This window comes from Vanessa atalanta, chromosome 7 (assembly GCF_905147765.1).
Source record: "Vanessa atalanta chromosome 7, ilVanAtal1.2, whole genome shotgun sequence".
Classification (NCBI taxonomy): Eukaryota; Metazoa; Arthropoda; class Insecta; order Lepidoptera; family Nymphalidae; genus Vanessa; species Vanessa atalanta.
The window spans coordinates 12,221,973-12,241,440 of NC_061877.1; the positions used below are offsets into that span (position 1 = coordinate 12,221,973).

The following is a 19,468-nucleotide window of genomic DNA, read 5'->3' on the forward strand; positions in this document are numbered from 1 at the left end:
TAATCGAACTTTCGAGAATTCTATCCTCTATCCCAAATATTATGACAAACGTTATATGAGAACTTAACGCTTCACTTTATATACTTTTATTGTTATATTTACAGCAACATGTTGAAGATGGGTTCGTCGAAGCCGTGGCCGGATGCGATGGAAGCATTGACTGGTCAGCGTGCAATGCGAGCGGACGGACTGCTGGAGTACTTCCGACCTCTGCACGAGTGGCTGCAGGCAGAGAATCAGAGGACTGGAGAGTTTATAGGCTGGGAGCCCAGCAAAATACGTATGTGTTCAGTGTTTTAAATTTTATTCAGAAAATTTTAACAAAATTTGGCTTAATAATTGGGCTTATATTTTTGATACACTTTGAATGCTGGTGACAATAATATATGGTTTTTGTTGTTTTTTATGGCATTTTTGCCACATGTGCAGGATGCTCAACTGATGGAAGATATAAAAACGACTACATTACATGCTTTTACATATACATTATATTACTTGGTTCGGGCCCAGGCTACCGCTTTGTCAAATTTTCATATTTGTGGTTCATTGGCTTAGCCGTGCTGGGCCAAAAAAAAATCAAACACAATTAGTATCATATTTATAATATTAATCGTATGAGGTACAACAATGAGAACATATGTGGTGTTGCAGAATACTGCACGGCGGAGCAACTCGCCGCGCTGGAGCAAGCGCAGCAGGACGGCAAGGACACGTGACAGTACTTATTTAGGATAATAGAAAAGTATTCATAATAAATGTTTTTGTAATATATTTCAACTGTTTTATTTCTTTCTAATTACCGCACTTCGAAATGACACGTTATGTAAACAAAGCCGAAAATCTTTTATACGAAGCTAAGCTCTTATTGGTAGATATAAGTAGTTAAGTATAATGGAGTTGTATTATGAATGAATATATATTAATCAATTAATATTTGTGTTACATAATAGAGTAGAGCTATTAGCAAATCTCATTGAATATGTAAATCTAAGGATTGTTTATGTTCACTCCTCCTGCCCTTGGAATATAGTACAGTGTTTATAGTTTGATCAGAGATTACAAAAGTTGTTAATATTTTACACCTCTGGATCTTTGAGCTGCTCATCAACTTTTAATGATATTTAATAAATAAAAGAATTCTACAGAATGTCTTCACAGTTTTTCGGACAACACAAACCGCTATGACCCTGCGTTTTAAATCTGTAATATCATCGAAAATATTCATTTAAATACATGCTGTAAAGAGCCGTATTGATCTATGTTAAATGCACAATATATTGGGCATGTAAGGTAAGGTACTTAATTTTTTATTTGATGCTATATTGCTTAAAATCGCTTTAAAAATAAGCCATTATTTCTCGTAAAAAGTAAAGGATAAAAAATGGTTATTGTGGGTTATCTCTAAGAGATAGACATATAAAATCGCGGTCTATATTGAAGACCTTTTTACGGTGTACAATAGTGTAATACGTTATTTTGATCTATCTCGTAGAGCTTAGCCAGCGTTTGCAATGTAAGCGCAAAAAAAGCGTTTCTCTACTATATTGTGCATGTATTATACATATAAACATTCAATAACTCTTGAATTAATCTATCTATAAAAACCACATCAAAATCCGTTGTGTAATTTTAAAGATTTAAGCATACAGGGACATTCAGGTAAGCGACTTTGTTTTATACTATGTAAAGATGAATGGTACTTACAAATTTGCCGTGACACATAAAAATTTTAACTAGTAAACAGTTTGTTCCTTATAAACTGTTTTGATCAAAGTTCTACCTATATACTATAGTTTATTACTTTCAAGAGCAAGTCTATAATTTAAACGTCTAATTGATAGTTGGTATTACTGGACGGTCTTCATAAAACGAGTCTAAGAGCCTTTGAACTCCTTCCCTACTTTATAAGGAAAAGTTAATGTTTATAAGTATAAAATACGTGTATTGAATGTTCAAAATGCAATTTGATACTTGAAACGACGAGTACTTGTGCTAAATATAATTCTGAGTTCATATTCATATAAAATGAAGGTAAAGAAATATCTTATCAAGTTCATCTGATTGACTAAAATGTTCAATTTTTTATTTTTATTTTAATACAAATTCGATTTTTTTTTTTTGTAATTAAACTCGATAAATGGGCCACCGCATTTGATGGTAAGTGTACAACAGCGCGTTTACACATTGGATCTGTAAGAAATGTTAACCATTCCTAATATGACCTACTCTTGGACCTAACATGTAAAGTTTGTGTTGATTTCTTCGTTTCAATGAAAGTTCTGTATGTACTGCCTATTTATCTCCCACTGTTCTAAGGTCTCCTCATCTTTTCAATAAGATAGTTTGGAGCTTACTCCACCACGCGGCTCCAATGCAGGTATATGAATACACGTAGCAGAATCTCATCAGCCACTTGCAACGTTCCTCAAGATGTTATCCTTCATCAACGAGTACGAAATGAATTATAAACACAAATTAGGCACATGAGCACTTAGCGGTTCTTGCTTAGTTTGAAGTCGCAATCTCCGGTAAAGATCCGTTCGAACCACTGAGCCATCTCAGCTTAACAATGACTGACATTAACTTATTTCAGAGATAACCTTAACAACAAAGACAAAAATAAACATATTGGATGTTTATCTGGAATAGATTATCGTATAGTACATTGGTATCATTAGTTATCTAGTACTTCATATATTCAAGATCACATCTCAGCTCAAGTAGTCCGTGTCGCGAGGCCGACGGATCAACTCGGTGAGTTCACTAATAAACTATTCACTATTCATTGCTAAACAATTGATCGGTTAGAGCTACCTTAAAAAAATTGTACGATTTCATAAATATCAGTCATATTTTTATGAATATAAGTATGTTATAATATTATACTGCAATAATATGTCATCAGATTGACGTTTGTGACGTCAGTATTCTAAATTTAAAGCGAGTGGAACTGCGAATCGCAGCTACTTTTATGCTTTAAATCTTCTCAAGTCGCGCAAGAATGTGGCAGATATAGAATGATACCTACTATTTCTATTAATTTACCTTGTCATTGATCTAAGCTATTAGTTTGTGCCTTTTTTATTATTATGAAATAGGTAGACGAAGGTAAGATATATTTATCGTTCCTTACATCTCCAATGCGCCATCAAACTTGGGAACTAAGACTGGTGCCTGTAGTTACACTAGCTTACTCACCCTTCACACCGGAACACAAAATACAAAATATTGCTGCTTGGCGTTAGCGTACATGATGAGTGGGTGGTACCTTCCCAGACGGGTTTGTACAAAGCCCTACCACCAAGTCGAAAGTGTCAGATAATACTTGTTCTATAGTGACATATCATATCTGTTAGTTAAAAAATTTATAACTATTATTAGTAGTAGTATTTATCTTTAGTGTCCATAATTAATTAGTATACATACGTATATTCACGTAAATAGGGAGTAAAAATGAACAAAATATTAAACAAAATCACTCTTAATTTGCTATGGCTGGTCCATTTGCTTCGGACACAATTCTCACTCGACAAAAGACTTAAAATTTTCGCAAAAATGAAAGACAACTGTACGTAATAATTCATTTGCATATAAACAAATAAGTTTGGAGGTAGAAGATTATTGTTGTATGTTGTATTATGTGTGTATTAAGTTTGTGCTGTGTTTGTTAAGCGTCGTGTTTTAGTGATTTAACTAAAATGCCTTGTGGATATTGTTCCGAAACTACGAAAAAGGTTTTACTCGTGAGTAAAGTAATATTCTTGAAGGTGTTCTTTGGTGTCGTCGTATCAAGTAGTAATCTTGACACCTTATCTATAATATACACGCTTGCTTTCGATTCTTTGATAACTTATGTCAATCGATAACAAACAAAATTTTAGATCTTGTAAGATCAATCAACAATGACAATTTTATGTGGCGTTTTAGAAAAATGAAATTGTTTATAAATTTAATCTTCGATAATTAATCATCGATTAACAATACATACTATAACTAATATATTACTTTTATTAAGTTCTATTATAACATATATTCTCTTAAAATATTTATAAAACCGAAACATTTGAACCATATCATTACCAATATATCAGTGATTGTACACTTTTATAAGATTTAGGGTTGTAACAATTTAAAAAATATGTATTTAAAGGCCGGCAACGCACCTGTAACCCCCCTGGTGTTGCAGATGTCCATGGGCGGTGGTAATCACTTTCCATCAGGTGAGCCTCCTGCTCGTTTGCCCCCTATATCATAAAAAAAAATAAAAATTATAAATTAAAAATAATATAAATAAGATCATGGAATAAGAATGGTCGATTCTACAAGAATTTTTCAGTTGATTAATTTAATCTTTTAACTAAATGACGTATTCTTTTCATTCAATATAGTGAGTGTGGCAACCCTATGTACTAACTCTCTCAGTTGTCAATCACAATGATAACTAATATAAATTCTAAGCTCACTTGACACATTTAACAAATTGAATAAAACACTTATAGGTAAACTATTATAGGTTGGTCAGAATAAAGGAATATAAAAATTACTCACTTACAGGTTTTTAAATTCTTATGCCACGATCAGGTGCTGTCGTTATCTTAGTCACTATTTTATTAATTTTGGATTAAGTTAGTTCATAGTCCGATGCTTAGAACTTTGAAATACGCGCGATATGAAAATTTACTGAAAAAGGCTATATATACTATGAATAGTCGCGGCTTCCATCCGCGGAAAGCTATATTAATGGGTCTTTTCTTCAAAGTTTTTGTTGGTCATGGGAAACGACTGATTTTCCGACGATGGTACCATAGGTAGCTCATGCTACTTCTATGAATAGCAGAGTAGCTTAGTATAGACTACCCTTACGAAAAAGCGACCCATGGGGTAATTGGTGGAGGAACCTTGATCTCCTTTAATTGGTGAGAATTTCATAATCTGGCGCGTTTGATGAAAGGCAGAAACTCTGATTTTTCTGACAAGTTTACTCTTCTCGACCCACCAATAAAATGCCTTCGGGCTATGGCCATGCGAAGTAGAGTACCATCCTTTCCAAAAGCCTAGAACTCTTTCTAACAACGCATTGGAGAGACGTTGTGGAATGAGTTCGAAAATCCTCTTCTTTATGAGGCTTTTACCAAGCAGCGGGAAATTTAAGACCTATTACTAAAATCATATACGAACGTATTATTTATTTTGATAGGCTAAAATAACTCACCTTAAACTAATTTAATTATTACTTTAATTTCTAATATAGAATGGAGTGACGCTTTCATTAAATTCAAATTTTGTCTCTACATTACAAACAAAATTGTACAGTGTTTACCAAGTTTAAAGACTGTCTTACATAGCCTATACCAATCACAAGAGGACAAAATACAAATAAACAACATTTGACATCGAATTGAAGCCACATTACTGGTCGACGGCTTGCATAATCTATAATAATCAATAAAATTCGGAAAACATGGCATTTTGGATGTCAAAAAAGCTGTTATCGGAACTTTGGAAGATAAATTAAACTGTATATAAGTTAAGTGGAATAGTGTTGTATTATAAGTAAAGTTTTTTCATTAAAAGAATACTTAAAAAAAAAACGCCTGGATTAAAGCTCGGGTTCCATCACAGGACACTAATTATTGTAAAAAAACAGCATTGTAAATCTGTTTATTTGAAAAGAGCAACTATGCGAGTTTCTTGCCGTTTCTTCTTGCTGGAGGCTGCTTTCCGAAACGGTGGTAGTATTTAAATATCGTCGATTCAAAAGCGCTTCATTGTGAAGTTTACTTGAATAAAATTATTTTGATTTGATTTGAAAGATAAATCAAGAATTATTACAAAAGATACAATAGAGCTGAGTTAATAACAAATCGCATGTAATATGTAAATTTAAGGTTTGTTTATCTTTATCTGCTTGACAATTTATTAAAATCATAAAGTGTGTCAGCTGTATAGGTATTTTTTTTTTAGCATTAGCAGCCTGTAAATTTCCCACTGCTGGCCTAAAGGCCTCCTCTCCCTCGAGGAGAAGGTTTGGAACATATTCCACCACGCTGCTCCAATGCGGGTTGGTGGAATACACATGTGGCAGAATTTTGTTGAAATAAGACACATGCCGGTTTCCTCACGATGTTTTCCTTCACCGCCGAGCACGAGATGAATTATAAACACAAATTAAGCACATGAAATTTCAGTGGTGCTTGCCTGGGTTTGAACCCGAAATCATCGGTTAAGATGCACGCGTTCTAACCACTGGGCCATCTCGACTATGTATTGTATAGGTATATCGAAATAAAAAAAAAAACTAATTATAAACGATACAATACTTTATTCTTGTTACAGATAACAATATTTGACGCTCTAGTATTTATTTTTTGTCCTCGCACCTTGACCGGATAGTTTTTACTAGAAATAAACTCGTATTTATGTACTAGTAATCAAATTGTTTATTCAGTATTGAATATTTGTTGTGTAATCTTGTCTCAGTGTACCACAGGTAAATAATAAATATGCTTATTGAATTTCAAACCACAATTATATATAAATGCAGTCGATAAATTCAATACTATGGACATTTTTAATATAAATAAGGTGTCTTTTTTATATTTGTTTATATATAAATATCCGTATATTATTATGTGTCATATAACTGTCATAACGTTGTATTATATAAGCACTCTCAATTAATGTTTAATTATTTATTGAAATCGGACGGAAAAATCTTGTGAAGAATTTGTTCAAGTAAGAAAAATATTTTTCAAATTGCTAGTATATACAATATTGTAGTTTTTTTTATTTAGACTAGCACATGTTATCTTGGTTTGTATGACTATGGGGCTAAATTCGTAGCTTGCATTAATTCTATGTTCAGAAATCGAATTCTTGCATGCGAAAACGATGAGTGTGTCAGTAAAATTAAAGGTACAATGTCATAAAAATTGAGGTCGCGGTCTAACCGTTGCAAGGACGCACGTCCACGTCTAGTATTTCTTGCATAGCTAATGCATATAATTAGCTTAAATTTAATATCAAGTACTTACTTTGGCTTAGCTAAAACACTAATATAATCCGATTTGATTTGAGTGAGCAAGTGTAATTACAGGCACGAGGGTTCAAATCTTAGTTCCCAAGGTTAGTGGCTCATTAACAATGTAATCAATCGTCAAAATGTCCTTTGGCATTTTCGACCACTCACCGTCAGTTGATCCATTTGCACGTCAGCCTATGTATATAATTTAAGAAAAACATATTGACATTAGAGTACTCGAATAAACTATGAACAACCAAATAAGAAATCCTTAACGGAGTACTTTTTCCATCATAAATTCTCAAATATTTCCCAACAAAATATACTCTTTGATCTCTTACAGCTAACAGCAGTACTATTCTGTAATTACTTCGATCTCACTCTTGAATTTTTGAATTCCGCTTTTCGGTTATCACTGTATATTTGAAGAGTAAGATACAAGTTAATATTTAAATCGTCATCATTGTCGCTTACCACTATTATGTAGTGAATTTCCCATTTGTTCTTACAAAATAATTATACAATTCAAATTAGTTTATTTCATAGCAAAAATGGCACATAATCGAGATCTTATCATGTGTAATTTTAGACAAGTTTAATGTTAATAGAACAATCAGTAAAGGACTCAGTATTGTCACCAACAACACTTGACCGTCCTATTCGATTCTTAAGCATCTTACCCTACAAGCATTCATATGTTTTAATTTATCTTTAATTATATGAAAAATCAGAAACGACCTATATTTTGTCCATATCAAGATCCTACTTACCTCTATGTTAAATTTCATTACGTTCAGCTCACTGGTTTAGTCAAGATGAGGTAACAAAGAAACATTTAGCAACTAAAATATAGTCGTCTTGATAATGTTGTCTTAGATTTTCGCGATTATTACACATTGAAATAAAACTAGTTTTTAACGGATTTAATCGCGTATATTAATTATTTTAACATCCCGACGTTTCGAGCACTTTGCAGTGTTCGTGGTCACGGGCAGACTGTCCGTGACTAAAAACTAGTCATCTTGAAATTACAATCATAATATTAGAATTGTTTTAAAAAATTTAAAGATCATTCCAGTAACTATTATTTATTAATCAAAGACAAACGAAGCGGTACCCTTTTTGCTGTTTAAGATAACAATCATATGTATATTTATTTATAATAAATACACCAGTACACAGAATATTTATTTATTATTTGTTTTATTTTATAAATATTATAGTTCTGAAGTTTAATATCCAATTCACAAAAATCTCCTATTTTCATTCCATGCGCGACTCTCTTTTATTTTTTTAATAATCGTTTTGCGCGGGAAATTTTCTTGTATTATATTTTAAAGCCATACGAATGACGTTCGAGTTATCGATTACACTTTTATGAAATCGGTTACAATAACAAAATATGAGTTTATTAAATATATAATTATAATATAAATGTAACTACATAAATAAGTATTTCTAACATTTATATTATAGAGATTTGTTTTTTTTATGCAAACCCGCGTTCTACTGACCTAGTTATCATGTATCGTGGAAAAAAACCTTGGCATACAATTAGGTGTACGACGTTTTTCTTTTATTTACTGATTTAAACTAATTTGTATCTAGCTACTTCTCGACAATATTTACCTACAAGGAACAAGGTGGTCACATCCTATGTTGAACAACAATTAGATGGTTCAGTCAAATGTAATTATGTAAAATTTCCTTGTAAGACTATCGTGTTTTAATTCATTTTATAATATTGTGATACAAAACGTTGTAAGAAAAGAAAAGGAGGAATGAAAGGAACATTCGTGGTGGAACTCTTCGTGCAATAGAGACAATTGTACTTACTAGTACAATTGGTTGTTACCATGAAAAAATGAATGCTTAAAGAGTTTTAGCCATTAGGGGATGGATATAAAAATCGGGTTGAAAGCAGAATACTCTTATTACATACACAAGAATGAATGTATATATAAGTATAGTATACGCGTATCCATGTACAATTTACTTATACTATACACATTCAACAATGTTTCAACAACAATGTATATAGATAATACAAGAACATGACATTCACGCTTGTCGCGTCAATAGTCAAAAGCGGAAGTAACCGCGAAGTACCGCTTTATTAATGTTAGATGCTAAAGCCAAATACGAAATATGTTGCTTCTCATATTTTTTTAATATAATATAATTTAGGAAGGCGGGAAAAAGGCACTGTCATGTGTTCATATATTATGTTTATATCTGCTATGTACACCCCTACCTTTTTCTATCTCTGCTTCTTTGAGAGGTTGCCAGGAAAAGATTGCAATTTTAGCGATAAGGCCGCTCTTGTGCATCTTTCTTGAACGTGACTAAAGTATGTGTTTATTGGTGTACAATAAAGAGTATTTTGATTTGACTTAATTCGAAGGCTAATGGGCTTCCTCACATTACTAACTTAGTTTACAGCATTCGATAAAATTTATTTCATGAGATTTAATTTTACAATTGACAGTAGGTACATACAGTTGCGCAATTCATGACAATATCTATTTACTTTTTATGATTATGAATAATAAGATATTATATAAAATTGCACTTCGGTATATACGCTTGAGATGAGTGTGAGTGGGTTTCTTCCTGACTGGTCTGTAGAAGCCAGGCTGGGTACGGGCCTCTAGGATATTCGAAAGCCCAGTTCATACATGACGCAGTGGCTGCCTGAAGCTTGAGATATATTTTAGCATCATATTGTTGTTACTCGTCACTAGATGGCGTTACAACATAGCAATTATATATTCCCTTCAACGGTTTTTTTTTTAATTTGTTTGTATAAGCATTACATGAAATCTTCGTCTATATAAAAATCTCCTATATTTATTTTCCTAACAGATAATGTTCAAGGTCCTCGTAGAGCTGGCCCTTGTTGGGGCGATAGCCTCAGTCTTCATAGTTGCAGCTCAAGGTCGCGCTGCTGAGCGAGTAGCTGAAGAGGCGTCGGGGAGAGAGTATATGAGGAACTTGGATGAATTGATGTCTAAAGCTAAGAACAAAGCAACGATAGCCGCCTGGGACTACCAGTCAAATATCACCGCTCATAATGAAGAACGAATGGTAATACCATTTAGTATTAATTTGGCTTATAACTTTTTGAGTTGAGATTTAAGCTAAAAAAGTATTTCAAAGCAGCACTGAATTATCATACTTATCATTTACATCGCGCTGAAGGAAAACTTAAATTTAATCCAACACAAGTATGTTTACGACTTGTGTTGGATTAAATTCAGACACACGCAAGTGTTATGTGTAGCCCGCGATGGGGTGGTGAGAATTATTCGTTATGAAACGATCCTCATCTTAAAAATGTTTCGTAAGGCAAAGATGTATCAAATAATTAACATAAAAATCTTCTTGCTTATCAGTTACAAGTCTCCCTAGAAGTAGCAGAAGAAGAAAAAGAATACTGGAAAGAAACTATGACGTATTTGTGGCGTGAATTTGAAGACCCTGATCTCAAACGGATGTTCGAGAAATACTCAATTTTGGGTACAGCTGCTTTACCTGAGGACTTAAATCAAAGGTTGATTCAAGCTATAAGTAATATGCAATCTACTTACGCCAAAGCTACAATTTGTGACTATAAGGATCCCTCGAAGTGTAATTTATATGTTGAGCCAGGTACTTCCTTTATTTATTTATACTAATATTATGAAAGCGGAGTAATTCTATCTCTCTGTCTGTTACGCCTTCACGGGTAAACCGCTGCACAGAGTTTGATAAAATCTTTTCTATACTTAAAACCTACAACCACTCTTCCAAACACTTGGCCGAAACCACAGGCGAAAACTAGTTAGCTTATGAATGTCCTGTATAATTTTATATTTTTTTGTATGCATATTTTTAGTATAAAAAATTATAAACTCTACCATACAATTTAAAAAAAACACTCGAAACGTTGATCGTATGTCCTAGGTGAAGTAAATAATAATGATATAAGTAGAACGCATACATATGTACACACATATAAATATAATAAATTAAAATGTTATATAATTACAGAGATAACAAATATCTTTGCTCAAAGTGAGGATCCAGAAGAACTGAAGCATACGTGGTTGGAATGGCACAAGGCAGCAGGTGCTGCGTCTAAAAATAACTTTACTGAGTACGTCAATATGTACAATGAAGCAGCTAAGTTAAACGGTACGTTTATTTTATTTGTCATTTCAATATTTTTAAACAACATAGCATACAACATGTACAGCCTGTAAATTTTCTCACCTTTGAGCATTTCGTTGAAATTAGGCACATGCAGGTTTCATCATGATATTTTCCTTTACCGCTGAATACGAGTTGAATTATAAACAGAAACTAAGCACATGAAAATTCAGTGGTGCTTTAAACCCGCCATCATCGGTTTAGATGTACGCGTTCTAATTATGGGCCATCTCGGCTGTATTTTTAAACATTGTTATTATAATTTATTTCATTGTGTCTATTTTTTTAATACATAATGTATTTCAATCGGATGTCCTTCGACGAATCACCTTTTTTTTTACTGTATGTGATGTAATTTGTATACCCCTTATATTTTAGGTTTTGATAGTGTAGCTGAATGGTGGTTAAGCACTTACGAAGAACCAGATAGCGAAAAACAGTTCGCCGATCTCTGGGAGCAAGTTAAGCCTTTATACCAGCAGATACATGCATATGTCAGACGACACTTAAGACTTAAATACGGAGAAGATGTAGTATCAGCGAAAGGACCCATTCCTGCTCATTTACTAGGTTTATTTTTTTTTATTATTTATTGATTAAAGCGCGTAATCTAAGTTAACAAAAAAAACCGTCACGCGTATTCGTTAAAAGTGAGCTTTCATAATAATACTATTATCTACACAATAAAAACATTACGGTAAGAAATTATTACAGTAGTTGATACAAAATACAAAATTAACAAAACAAAACAATTATGTATTAAATTAAAGTTTTAAAAAGTAATATTTTAATAAAATTTAAGATATATTGAAAGTATCATGAAAAATATTGAATTCTGGTAAGACCAATTAATCGAAGCGGAATCGGACGAAGATAATAAAAATTTTTGGTTGTTTAAATATAATTTAATTTAAGGATCTTAGGAAATGTGATAATTTTGGCAGTACCTGTAACTGCCCTCATTCGTGTCGTCGGCCGTGTTGTCAATTCGAAACCAAATTCAATCAAAACTTTTTGTCAAAAATTCCACCATTTAACGTTTATAACTAAATTGAATCATTCTCTATCTAGAAAGAAACAGGAAATTTAGATATGTAAAGTATATACGTTACAGGAAATATTTGGGCGCAAACTTGGAATAACGTGGAGAAATTCACGAGACCGTATCCAGAAAAACCTGACGTAGATGTTACGGCAGCCCTCGTCAGTCAGGTACTTAATATTGATTGACTCGTTCTAATTTGTAAAATAAATACTTTTTATTCACTAAGTAAAAGTACGAGTATATTAATTCCACTTACAGAACTACACAGCTCTGAAAATCTTTAAAACAGCTGAAGAGTTTTTCAAATCATTAAATTTGAGCGGTATGCCAGATCTGTTTTGGGAAAGATCGATCATCGAAAAACCCGATGATGGTCGCGATATGGTATGTCACGCCTCAGCATGGGATTTCTTCGATGGAGAAGATTTCAGGTACCATTTTTTAGTTAAAATAAGTTATTGAGATTAAGAACTAGCTAATTAATTACATCATAAATTGAATCCCAACTATTCTAATTAAGATTAGAAATGCAAAATTGAGTTTGTTTGTTGAGATTTCATATCTTAAATACTCAACCGTTCACTATGTAAATTTGCGAACATGTTGTACAGAAAAGAACGCAGGATGCCTAACTCTTCCCCTCCTTCTTCTAACTTAAATTAGTAATTTAGATATCTTAAGGAGAGCCGAGAAGGGCTGGTGGAACACACAATAATCATAATCATAGTGGGTTGAAATCCGGACAAACACAACGAAAATTTCACTCATTGGTTTTATATTATTTTCATGTTCCTCGGTAAAGGAATCGTAAGAAAATTTGTATGGATACAGTTGTCTAATAAAATTATGCCTGCGTTAAAGCTGAGTAGGCAAAGTGGTGAAGAACGCTTCAAACCATCTCCTTTTAAAGGAAGGAAGTTCTGTGCTCAGTTGGATATTTACAGACCGTTAATTTTATATAACTATGTTTTTAAGGATTAAACAATGTACAACAATCACAAACGCCTTCTTCAAAACAACTCACCACGAAATGGGTCACATACAATACTACTTGCAGTACAAGGATTTGCCTGTAATATACAGAGCCGGAGCTAATCCAGGTATGTAAAAATAAATACAATATACATAGGTATACTGTTTACAAACTTAAATAAAATTTGTTAGAGTAAATCATTAAAATTAGTTCTAGTTTTACCTTATGCATAACATAACACGTTTTGATTGTTTTACAGGAGCGTGGGGCTCAAATATATGTATTGAACATTCTTGACTAAGTCGAAACACTAACCAGCGACCATGTCTGATGAATGACTAGAAACGAGTATTAAAAATCTTTCAGCTTCTGTAACAAATACAAATTTTATTTCAGGATTCCACGAAGCAGTTGGTGATGTTATTTCTCTGTCAGTATCAACTCCAAAACATTTGCGAGTCATGGGATTACTCGAAGACGGACCAGATGATTTGGAATCTAACATAAACCAACTATACAAAATGGTAATCATGAATATTTATTCAAATAAATCTACCCTAGCCGCGTAATATTGGATACACGAATTCATGCAGATTGACAATTTTCTGATTTTTCCAGGGCTTGGATAAGATTGTGTTCTTGCCTTTCGCATACCTTTTAGACTTATTCCGTTATGGTGTGTTCCGCGGTACGACCTCAGTGAATGATTACAATTGTCACTTCTGGCAGCTGAGGGAAACTCTGCAAGGGGTTGAACCACCAGCAACTAGAACTGAAAATGACTTTGATGCTGCTGCTAAATACCATGTATCTGCTGATGTTGAATATATGAGGTAAATAAATTTAAATTTGATATTGAATGTCATCAATTAAATTCGATAAATTGACTGCAGTAAGTCCAATATTATAATATAATGAAAACTTATATTAAAGAAATCTTGAAAAATCAATATTTGCGGCACTGATATCTGTTAGAATTTTTTATTTATATCTATTTATTTTGTTTTTACCAAAGAATAAGAAGCAAATATTAATTATGAAAATTTTATAAATTTACAATTCGATCAAGATTTTTATTACTAACTTTTCTCTTCTTAATAATACCAAATAGAAAAATATTTCCAAAAATAATTCCGTAGGCAAACTCCATAAAAAAAATGCGAGAATTGCCATTAAATTTGATGGTTATCCAACAATGTTAATATCATCATAATAAGAGGAGATGAAGATTTTGGTGTCAATTGAAGGAGACTTTGAGTGTGATCTCGTTGGGTTCGTTGTGTTGCGTTAGAGTCTAAACTAAATAATGAACCGGGCTGTTTATTGCAGATACTACATCTCATACATCATTCAGTTCCAATTCCATCGATCATTATGTCAGTTGGCTGGTGAGTACGTACCTGGAGATTCAAACAAGTTATTGTCTAACTGTGACATATATAGAAGCACTGAAGCCGGCAATGCTTTAGGGTAAGCCATTCAAATATCTTATGCATATTTTTTTATTTTTTATTGCTTTATTATCTGCTTATATTATTTTTCCATGACAATAGACTTACAGATTAGAATCAAAGCTGCGATTTTTACCCTTCGCAAACCATATTACCGTTGAACTATTGACGTTAAAAATTTAAAAATAAATTTTGATTGAAGTCGTGACCGTAAATGAATGTTTTATTTTAAATCAAAACAATAAAAGAAATCCATATTAAAACGGTTCTATTAATTAATGTTGTTATAAAATAGGCATAAAGGTAAAATGTTTCATAGAAGAAGTAGGCCGATATAATTTAACCTTTTAAACTTATTTCAATTACCATTTAATTTTACGACTAATGTTTGTTCGTGTTATATTCGGTTGTTTATGTCGAAACTTACTTAATTTTTCATAATTTTAATGTCAGTTTATGTATTTCTCTAATCAAATAAAATTTATTTTAGTAAAATGTTGCAACTCGGTTCTTCAAAACCGTGGCCAGACGCGATGGAAGCTATTACAGGTCAGAGGAAGATGGACGCCAGTGGAGTTCTAGAATATTTTGAACCCTTATACGAATGGCTGAAGGCAGAGAACGAACGTAGTGGCGAATACATTGGTTGGGAACCCAGTACTGTCCGTGAGTATCGGCTTTTAAAGAAACCATCAAGGGCGCGATGAGATCGTGAATGAAATATTTAAAACGTCATCTCTTTTTTTTAAGAAATTATAATCATTTTTTAGTTTGTAAACCATTGGTTAAAATCAGCTCATTTTAACTTTAATCTGAATGCTCATTAGTCGCTTATTACGTTATCGTCTTTAATCCACCAATGACTGATCAGAATTGAAGCCGAATTAGTTGTAATAGTAATTTAACTTGTACCAAACAGAAACTAGAAGTAAGAAAAACGAACTTGGTATTTTTATAGGGCTACATTTGTGATTTGATTTATATTCCTAATACGAAAAATATTCTTATTTTCAGAATATTGCACAGAAGAACAAAGGAGTATTATGGAGAACTCAGAGTTCCGCAAGAGATTAGTCAAATACGGCGGCGCTTAATCGTTAAGCAAAAATAAATTATTCATTGTTGAATTTATTTTTTTATTTTCTTTATGCAAAACAATACAATACAAAGTTGACTTCAAATAAAATTATAAAAATACTAACCTACCAAGTAATAATTTTAAATTTCAAACTATTATTAACCGCGATGTCAAGGTAGATATTGTATGATTTCCTTCTACTTTAAATAAGATTAATCATTGAAATTATTAAAACTCAGTTAAAATTAAATAATATTTACCCAGTGATGATATTTAGCTGACGTATTGCATATTTTTAGCACCAAAATTTTAATATATTGCTTGTACAACTTTGTCTGTCTGTTCGTCTGTTCGTCTGTTCGTCTGTTCGTCTGTTCGTCTGTTCGTCTGTTCGTCTATTCGTCTGTTCGTCTGTTCGTCTGTTCGTCTGTTCGTCTGTTCGTCTGTTCGTCTGTTCGTCTGTTCGTCTGTTCGTCTGTTCGTCTGTTCGTCTGTTCGTCTGTTCGTCTGTTCGTCTGTTCGTCTGTTCGTCTGTTCGTCTGTTCGTCTGTTCGTCTGTTCGTCTGTTCGTCTGTCTGTCTGTTTGTCTGTTTGTTTGTTTATTCAGTGGTTTAACTATGAAACCGTAACAGACAGACAGTTACTTTCGCGTTTATAATATTAGTAAAAATGGTTCAATTCAACTTGTACTCAGCGTTGCAGCGTAGGTCGACCTAGAAAATCTTAAAATTCACTGCTTAATATGGCGGATTTAATTTTGCTATGCAAAATTGTATCACCGTATTATATCGTCTGATTTTAATAATCAATCTCGCGAGATTTTAACCGATGAATCAACTTACAGAAAAACGTATACAATTTCCGTAGTTTATAATCTTTAAATTTGATTAGGTTTGAATTTTAATGATTTCATTGAAATTCACTTCGATAGGTTATAAACTACTGAAAAATAATTAGTTTAATTGTAAGCAGTATGTTACGGTAATTTTCAATCTTGTGAGATAGAATATAATTTAAATTCATTTACAAATTTACGGTGAAACATATAATTTACCCTAAGACACACGTGCCCAGTACATCACTATTGTCGAATAAGCATCTAAAGAATTTATTGGCTATTTGGTAACTAACTTTACATATCCAGTGGTATGTAAAGTTAGTTACCAAATAGTATATATGAATTATCACAAATTATTTAAAAATAAAATATAAAATACACTATACCTTTCATCATCGTTTGGTAGTACTTGTGTAAACATCAGTTTGTACCTGTGCCGATTGAAAAAATAAAATAAAATAGTTCTAATAGCTTTTAGTGTAAAATCTGCAATTGACTATAGTGCCTATAATTAGTTTAACTATAATTCATGTCAATCGTGTCCAAAAAGTGCAGTTTTTGTACCTAAAACTATCTTCCAAAGTTGCTGTTATTAAGTGTTAGTGGAACAAAGTTATTTTACTCCACCCACTTAGCACTGATTATTATTTGCCGCAAAGCTTAAGTACTCTACTGAACAACATTTTCGAACCCTATACCATCTGCATAAATGGCAGCGCGCAAGTAAGAGTGACTTAAATTCAAAGACATCAAGGGGTACGAAGATCAAATCCTGAATACACTGACCAAATTTTTTTTTTTTATAAGTATGGTTGTGTGCTACTCATGTAACAATAGTTTACTTGTAACTCAGAAGAGAGTTAAATGTACAAATACATCATGTAACCGTCAATTTCATGTAGACTGTATTAAATTCAATGAGGCACAATCGAGCCGAGCTAAATGGGTTTGCCCAATCTGTCAAGGGCCGAAATCAAAATCAGGGAATAAAAATTCTCCTTCCGATCAAGGCAAGATTTTTAAAGAATCTGAAAAAGATTCACCAGCTTCCCTACTAAGTAACATAGACACCCAAGATGCTATTCTTCAAGAAATTCGAAATCTTCGTAGAGAAATGAATGAAAAATTTGAATACCAACAATTAAGCCTAAACGATTTCAATACGAAATTAAGTGAAATTCGCGGTGAAGTGCGAGATTTAAACTCCAAATTTTCTATAATGCGATAGGAGTTAGATCAAGTAACTAATACAGTGCAATTTTTATCTGATAATTTTGACGAACAACAACTCATTAACGATCGTTACAAAACGGATATCTCTCAATTAAAAACAGAAAGCACATCTCTACGTGCACAACTTAACGAAGTCACCAGCCTTATGGAACAGCTTGAGCAGCGTGCTCGAGACTGTAATATTGAAATACAGTGTGTTCCGGAGCATAAGTCTGAAAACCTGTTTACTATTGTGAAACAACTCACTAAAGTCGTTTCGTGTGACATAGCTGATAGTGATATTAAAGAATTCCATCGCGTTGCTAAGGTTAATTCTGACTCTAAGCGCTCTCGCAATATCATAGTCAAACTAACCAGCCCGCGCATCCGTGATACTATACTTGCAGCGGTAAAAAATTTCAACAAAAAGAATGAAAACGACAAACTCAATTCGACTCACTTAGGCATCGCAGGTGATAAGCAATCAATATACGTCAGTGAACACCTATCCCCAACGAACAAGAAACTTCATGCAGCTACGAGACTACTCGCAAAAGAGAAGAAATACGAGTTTGTCTGGATCCGAAATAGCCGCATTTATATTCGTAAAAATAAGCATTCACCTGCAATTTTAATAAGAAATACCGAATTTTTAAATAGTCTTAAGTAATTTTATAGTTATATTATTCTACTTTTTTTTTTTATACCTGAATTAGTATTTATTGTGCTTTTTTAGTTTTAAAATTCAATATTAAAATTTTTTATCAAAATGTGAGGGGCCTGCGGACCAAGACTGAAGACCTCTATTTATCTGTTCTCTGTTGTGATTATGATGTCATAATTCTTACGGAAACTTGGCTGAATGATACAATATTTGATCATGAATTATTTGACACTCGGTATTCAGTATTTAGGCGCGATCGCAGTACGACTTCATCTTATTTGAAAGATGGTGGTGGTGTTGTAATTGCCATACACAAAAAGTTTGAGAGTCTGAGAAAAAACACTTGGGAATCTATATGTGAAGATCTTTGGGTTTCATTTAAAATAGGTCAAAGGGCGCAAATTAATATTTGTGGTGTCTATATTCCACCTCCAGTAAAGGAGTTGGAACTTAATTACTTTCTTAAAAATACTGCACAAGTTATTAACTCTAACACCGATGACGGCACAATAAACGTGGTGATTGGGGATTTCAATTTGAGCAATATTGTCTGGGAATATAGCACTTACAGTCGTAGTCTAATACCTGTTCGTACAAACAATAACGTGGATTCTTTATTTATTGACACAATGTTATTTTGCAACCTACATCAATGCAACTCAATTTCTAATTATAACGAAAGAATTCTCGACCTAGTTCTTAGCTCACATCCATCTTTTCTTACAGTATCTGAAGAAAAACCCTTAGTCCCGCTTGATTGTCATCACCCAGCCTTATTAATAGACCTACAGTATTCTACTAAAAAAAACCATCTTAAAAGAAATACTGAACCTGAATATAATTTTGCGTTTTGTGACTATAATACTGTTATTGAGGAACTTTCAAACATTGATTGGGCACATTTATGGAAAAATTGTAGCTCTGTAGATGAAATGATAGAAGTTTTTTATGAGACTTTACTAAATGTTATTTACAAAAATACCCCAAAATCCAAA

General features: G+C 32.8%; 2 protein-coding genes across 5 annotated transcripts in view; both read left to right on the forward strand.

The window, feature by feature from the left end:
* Window positions 1-771, forward strand: part of LOC125065200 (angiotensin-converting enzyme-like) — a 39,708-nt gene extending 38,937 nt beyond the window's left edge. For all 3 annotated transcript variants that reach the window (XM_047672699.1, XM_047672700.1, XM_047672701.1), the window contains exons 11-12: window positions 105-280; window positions 652-771. In XM_047672699.1, coding sequence (XP_047528655.1) covers window positions 105-280; window positions 652-716 — 241 coding nt within the window. In that variant the 3' untranslated portion in view covers window positions 717-771. The remainder of the gene's footprint in view (window positions 1-104; window positions 281-651) is intronic.
* A 1,957-nt stretch (window positions 772-2,728) lies between these two features.
* On the forward strand, window positions 2,729-15,808 carry LOC125065111 (angiotensin-converting enzyme-like). Of its 2 annotated transcripts, none has more exons than XM_047672546.1 (13): window positions 2,729-2,754; window positions 9,887-10,108; window positions 10,417-10,672; window positions 11,054-11,197; window positions 11,591-11,782; window positions 12,327-12,424; window positions 12,516-12,688; window positions 13,233-13,357; window positions 13,627-13,754; window positions 13,849-14,063; window positions 14,560-14,700; window positions 15,172-15,347; window positions 15,696-15,808. In XM_047672546.1, exons 2-13 carry the CDS (start codon window positions 9,890-9,892, stop codon window positions 15,773-15,775), a joined length of 1,947 nt encoding a protein of 648 aa, XP_047528502.1. In that variant the 5' UTR covers window positions 2,729-2,754; window positions 9,887-9,889; the 3' UTR covers window positions 15,776-15,808. The 2 variants fall into 2 exon arrangements, with proteins under 2 accessions (XP_047528502.1, XP_047528500.1); XM_047672544.1 differs by lacking the exon at window positions 2,729-2,754 and adding an exon at window positions 3,684-3,743.
* The last annotated feature ends 3,660 nt before the right edge of the window (window positions 15,809-19,468 follow it).

Excerpts from the sequence above, each read along its gene's own strand:
- LOC125065111 (XM_047672544.1), top strand. The coding sequence starts at position 3,699 with ATGCCTTGTGGATATTGTTCCGAAACTACGAAAAAGGTTTTACTC. Across the intron at positions 3,744-9,886 it reads CTACGAAAAAGGTTTTACTC|ATAATGTTCAAGGTCCTCGT; the intron begins GTGAGTAAAGTA and ends TTTTCCTAACAG. Across the intron at positions 14,701-15,171 it reads GAAGCCGGCAATGCTTTAGG|TAAAATGTTGCAACTCGGTT; the intron begins GTAAGCCATTCA and ends AATTTATTTTAG.